Source organism: Micropterus dolomieu, unplaced genomic scaffold, assembly GCF_021292245.1.
Source record: "Micropterus dolomieu isolate WLL.071019.BEF.003 ecotype Adirondacks unplaced genomic scaffold, ASM2129224v1 contig_568, whole genome shotgun sequence".
Lineage (NCBI taxonomy): Eukaryota > Metazoa > Chordata > Actinopteri > Centrarchiformes > Centrarchidae > Micropterus > Micropterus dolomieu.
In genome coordinates this window covers 9,995-14,763 of record NW_025729558.1, presented here as the reverse complement: position 1 = coordinate 14,763, position 4,769 = coordinate 9,995, and the positions used below count along the sequence as shown (strand labels likewise).

Sequence of the window (4,769 nt, the reverse complement as noted above, 5' to 3'; positions counted from 1 at the left end):
CAGGGCACCGTACTACGAAAGTATAGTATATTTTTATGTAGGAGAGATGTTTTGTTATTAAGACTGTTTTTATTTTTATTTAATTTGTCGTATATGCTTGTATCTCTTGTGTATAAAATTCTCTGACTCTATGAGCTATGACTTTATGAGCTATGTCTGAACTATGTCTGAATTATTAGAAGATGTCAAAATAAGGAGAGGTGCCTCTTGACAGGACGTCTGGTTCCAGTAAAGGAAGTCATTAATTCTTGGAGAAGCGGTTGAAGGTCACACACTGACAGAAACTAAACCGCGAGGCTAACAGAAATGCGCCTCTGACGTTACATGCATTCATTCATTTGTATGCAGAGTGAACAGCCAAGGAGGGGGTGTGATAAAAATGGGCTTAGCAAGAAGAATAAAAAGTTTATTTTAATTTCTTACTAAATTCAAAACTTGTTTTTCTATGATAATGACTCTTATATGCATTCCCTAGTATTAATACAATAAGCATTTTGACCAGCAGAAGTGACACTATTTACTCTTATATAATAGACCACTGTGAAAAGCAAAAGATCATCCAATTGTCATGATCCTGGTCTGAGTCTGTCAGTGTTTGTATTTGTTTTGGTCCAGATCGAGGTTGGTTGGGGATTCCTGGACATCACCCTCTCTGTATGTTTTTTGTTGGACCTTGCATTAAGAGCACCCAGATGGGTAGCTATTTGGCTATTAGCTATTTGTTTCTACAAGTAGTTCTAATCGACAAATTAAGGTGTGTCTCAGTGTCACTTCAGTAAAGTAATTTGAATGTTCAGTATGGTACCACACTGGGGCTTGGCCATTTCCTCATTCTCCTCTATAAAGACATCTCTTCCTTCTGACTGTGTTCACTGCAGCAGCACCATACATCCTAACATCAAGAAGAAAAGTGAGGAAAAGCACAGCTTCATCTGACATCCAACAAAACAGGTACAAGCTACAATACTAAGGAATAGCAATGGGGTTTCAGTGTAATAAAAGGTTTATTCTGTTGAGTGAACAGCAAGCCCTCAACTGTAACGTATGAGTTTCAAACCCTCGACTGTAATGTATGAATTTATATAAATATACAGTAACACAATGTAGCATCACTTTCTGACTGTGAGCAAGACAAAGTAGATATCAACATTGTTTTTTAACACAAAAACTTCAGCTTTGTCTGAAACAAAACCAATCCCAAAATATTTGGAGGAACTTGAAGTAATTGTTTTATTAACAGTGCTGTGGTTCTCTCTCCAAATCTAATGTCAGCAGTGTTTTCAATATGCATCTTTGATACTGCAGTCTAATGTCACAATATAAATGGTGTGTACTGCGCCTTTCTATTCTTTCCAACAACTTAAAGTGCTTTACACTACATTCATCCTCTGATGGAGAGCCTAAGGTGCCTCTGCCATCAAAAACAGAAATACACATTCACATTTTGGGGTTCAGTGTCTGGCCCAAGGACATGCAGACTGATGGACATGCACCGACCTTCCAGAAAGTGGACAACCGCTCGCACTGAGCCTGTCGTATTTAATTCATCCTTTTCACTAATTACAGAAAAAAAAAAAGTGTGGACTACTATTTGTTATAATTTCAAGAACATGGGTTTTTTGAGTTTTCAACAGAAAACACAGATCCATGGTACCACACAGCATTCATTTCTGTTTTAGTATTCAGGTTTCACATTATGAAATATCAACTTGTGCATACTGAAATATGAATAATAAATAGATACATTTAGAAAATGTTTTAAAATTTACATTTAAAAAAGATGTAGCTGTAAATATTTAATTGTCATATATTACTTTATCTGTTGTTTTGTATTTTCTCTTCCAGTGTTTCGGGACAAAGAGACTGTGTGGGCAACAACCGTGAAGGTGAGCACTCCTGTCATACTGCTTTAACCAACCTTTACACATCAGTGGTTGCCGTATTAATGCAGCAGGTCAACACTCTTTGAGGAGCTACTTTGTCAAAAATACAACAAAAGAGTGCATTTGTGTACACTGCAGCTTAAACTCAAGTAATTTTGATAAAGATGTCATGTGTAGCAGGAGCATGTTCCATTTGTATAAGTAGTAACTTAATATAACTTTGACAATGTAAAGACAGTGAACAGTGAGGCTGTTATCTATTTCTCTGCAAATCCCTTGTGCTTAGTTAGGCAATCTATATCAACAAAATGGCGCTACCATTACCAATAAAGACAACTATTGATGAGAACAAGTAGGCTACTGTTTTAAAAAGGTATATGAAAATCTACCGTTCCTAAAAGAAAAAAAAAAACTTCTTTACCAATTTGCATTACTCGTAGGTTACTACCCACCCCTGGTATTGAGATCCTACATTCAAGTAAAAGTAGCAATCTACATCACAATGTAGAAGTTACTCTGTAACTCAGTCCTACGTGTCCTGCATTCACAGTTCTTGTGTAAAAGTACAGAAGTATTACAAGCAAAATGCATTTAAAGTATCCAAAGTAAAAGTACCATCACGCATAAAGGCCCCTTTCAGAGTGTTATATTATGGAGCCTCTTCCCCAAAACCCTGAAAGATTTGTAGTACTCTAAAAAAATCATGCCACATAACATAAAGCTTTTAATCTACAATAATGCATATTTATTCATAAATTCATCCTAATATTTAGTGGCCCTATGTAAATTTAAAGTAACTAGTTGCTATGGCTGTTAAATAAATGTAGTGGAGTTAAAAGTAGAATATGTACTTTCTAGTCTTTCTGACCACTCAAAGCGCTTTACACTACAATCATCCCATTCACACACATTCACCCACTGATGAGTAAAGAGTAAGGTGCCAACTGCTCATCAGAAACAGAGATTAACTCATTCACACACATTCACACACCAATGGCTATGCCAGGGTCAGCAATTTGGGTTTTAATGTCTTACTTAAAGATGTATCGACACGCAGACCAGGGGAGCCAGGGGATCAAACCTTCGACCATGACCACTCTATCCCCTGAGCCACAGCGGCACATTAACGTGAGATTATGTAAACAATGTTAATATCAATAAGAACATCTGTCCGATATTGTGCCTTGGCTCATGACCCTGTCGCCAGTTTACTGCTTTTCCTTCCTTGGACGACTACTGGTAAATACTGCCCACTGGAGACCGTTTTGGAGCTCTAACCCAGTCATCTAGCCATCACTATTTGGCCCTTGTCAAAGTCTACTAGTCAAATTTTTACTCTTGCCCATTTTTCCTGCTTCTATCAACAGAACACAATGTAGACCTGCTGCCTGATTATCCCACCCACTGACAGGTGCCATGGTAATGAGATAATCAGTGTTATTCACCTGTCAGTGGTCCTAATGTTATGGCCTTAATGGTGTAAATAAACTTAATTTGTGTACAGATGGTTGGACTGAGGTTGACGACTGTGACTCTGGTTTTCCTCCTGTCTGTTGGAGGTTTGGCTGCTGTGGACCAGAACAAGCTTGCAGAACTTATACAACGCATCAAGGAGGAGTGAGTCAACATCCCCTACAGTCCCTGAGACAGTGTTGCTTATTGTCTTTTTCAAGAACAGCAGTTAGTTTGCCGGAAGTGAGCTATCTGAGGAGAGTCTGTGATCTTGGCTGTCAAAATGTTAACAAAAATGATACATAATATTGGATATTTTCCCTTGCATGATTCTATTTGCTGACCATTAAAAATAAGAGCAGACATATTTTAGTTCTGCCAGTGACAGAGACAGTCTGTTCATCAGTTCAGTAATAGGGTTTGGCACAAAAAATACTTTCCTGTCTGTACGTTCAGGAGTGATTGTTACTGTGGACTTAATCTTTTAATCTGTTCTCTATTTATAAATCTATAATTTATGTTCCTATCACCCATCTATAGCATACACTGTGTAAAAATACTTGTAACATGTTGTGTTCTCTATTGACAGGTACCCAATAAACAATACTATGTTCAGTCTGGCTGTAAGCATCAAGAGCGAGGACCCAGCTAATCTAGAGCTAATCCTCAAGAAAAGCCCCCAAAAGTCTGTGCAAAAAGCGATTTCAGAAGGTGATGTGTACAAAGGGAAAAGACTTGCTGTAGCCACAGTTAAAAAACCTGAACACGCAGAGTGGCGAGTTTTGAAGGACTTGAATCTTAAAGGTGATAAAGGTGACTTGCTAGTCATCTACTCTTATGCTTCCTCTTGTCCCACAACTTGTACAAAAAAACGTAGTAATTATAATATCATTGACAAGATAAAAAATGAAATTAGTAAAAACAAGGAAATATGGAGTAACTATGTCTTTGTTTTTGAAAAAGTATTCATGCCCAAAGACAGTGAGGGTATTGACGAAGAGACTTTAAAAAAGGCTCTTAAAGATCTTGCAACATCTGGAATCCCTCTTGCAAACATATTTCGCTGTTACAAACCATTGAAGGATGGTTTTCAGTGCATCAGCTGCTCCACTCGTGGAGAAGTTACAAAGCAGTGTGTTGATTACAAAGCATAGTAATTAAGCAAAATATGGGTATTTACAGAACCAACTTTGAGGTGGATGCAAATATTAATTATGTTCTATTATTATATTACATATATTTTATAGAATTCTGATTTAAATGCACTTAACTAAATGAGCTGCTGTTATGTTTAAAGCTTGGCTCAGCATCAATTCTTATCCTGTTGGGTTTCTCTGTGTCAATAAAATAAAAGATAACCTGCATACCAGTACTATTATTTGTTTGAATTTTTTTACAAACAACTAATACATGTCAGACCACAGGCAAGTGATA

The 4,769-nt window shown here is 37.1% G+C and overlaps 1 protein-coding gene across 2 annotated transcripts; it reads left to right on the top strand.

Annotated features, from left to right (window-relative positions):
- Positions 1 to 899: 899 nt before the first annotated feature.
- On the top strand, positions 900 to 4,530 carry LOC123964106. 2 transcript variants are annotated; one of them, XM_046041215.1, is made up of 4 exons: positions 900 to 951; positions 1,846 to 1,886; positions 3,388 to 3,500; positions 3,925 to 4,530. In XM_046041215.1, exons 3-4 carry the CDS (start codon positions 3,388 to 3,390, stop codon positions 4,487 to 4,489), a joined length of 678 nt encoding a protein of 225 aa, XP_045897171.1. In that variant the 5' UTR covers positions 900 to 951; positions 1,846 to 1,886; the 3' UTR covers positions 4,490 to 4,530. The 2 variants fall into 2 exon arrangements, with proteins under 2 accessions (XP_045897171.1, XP_045897170.1); XM_046041214.1 differs by lacking the exons at positions 900 to 951; positions 1,846 to 1,886 and adding an exon at positions 3,258 to 3,302.
- Positions 4,531 to 4,769: the final 239 nt, after the last annotated feature.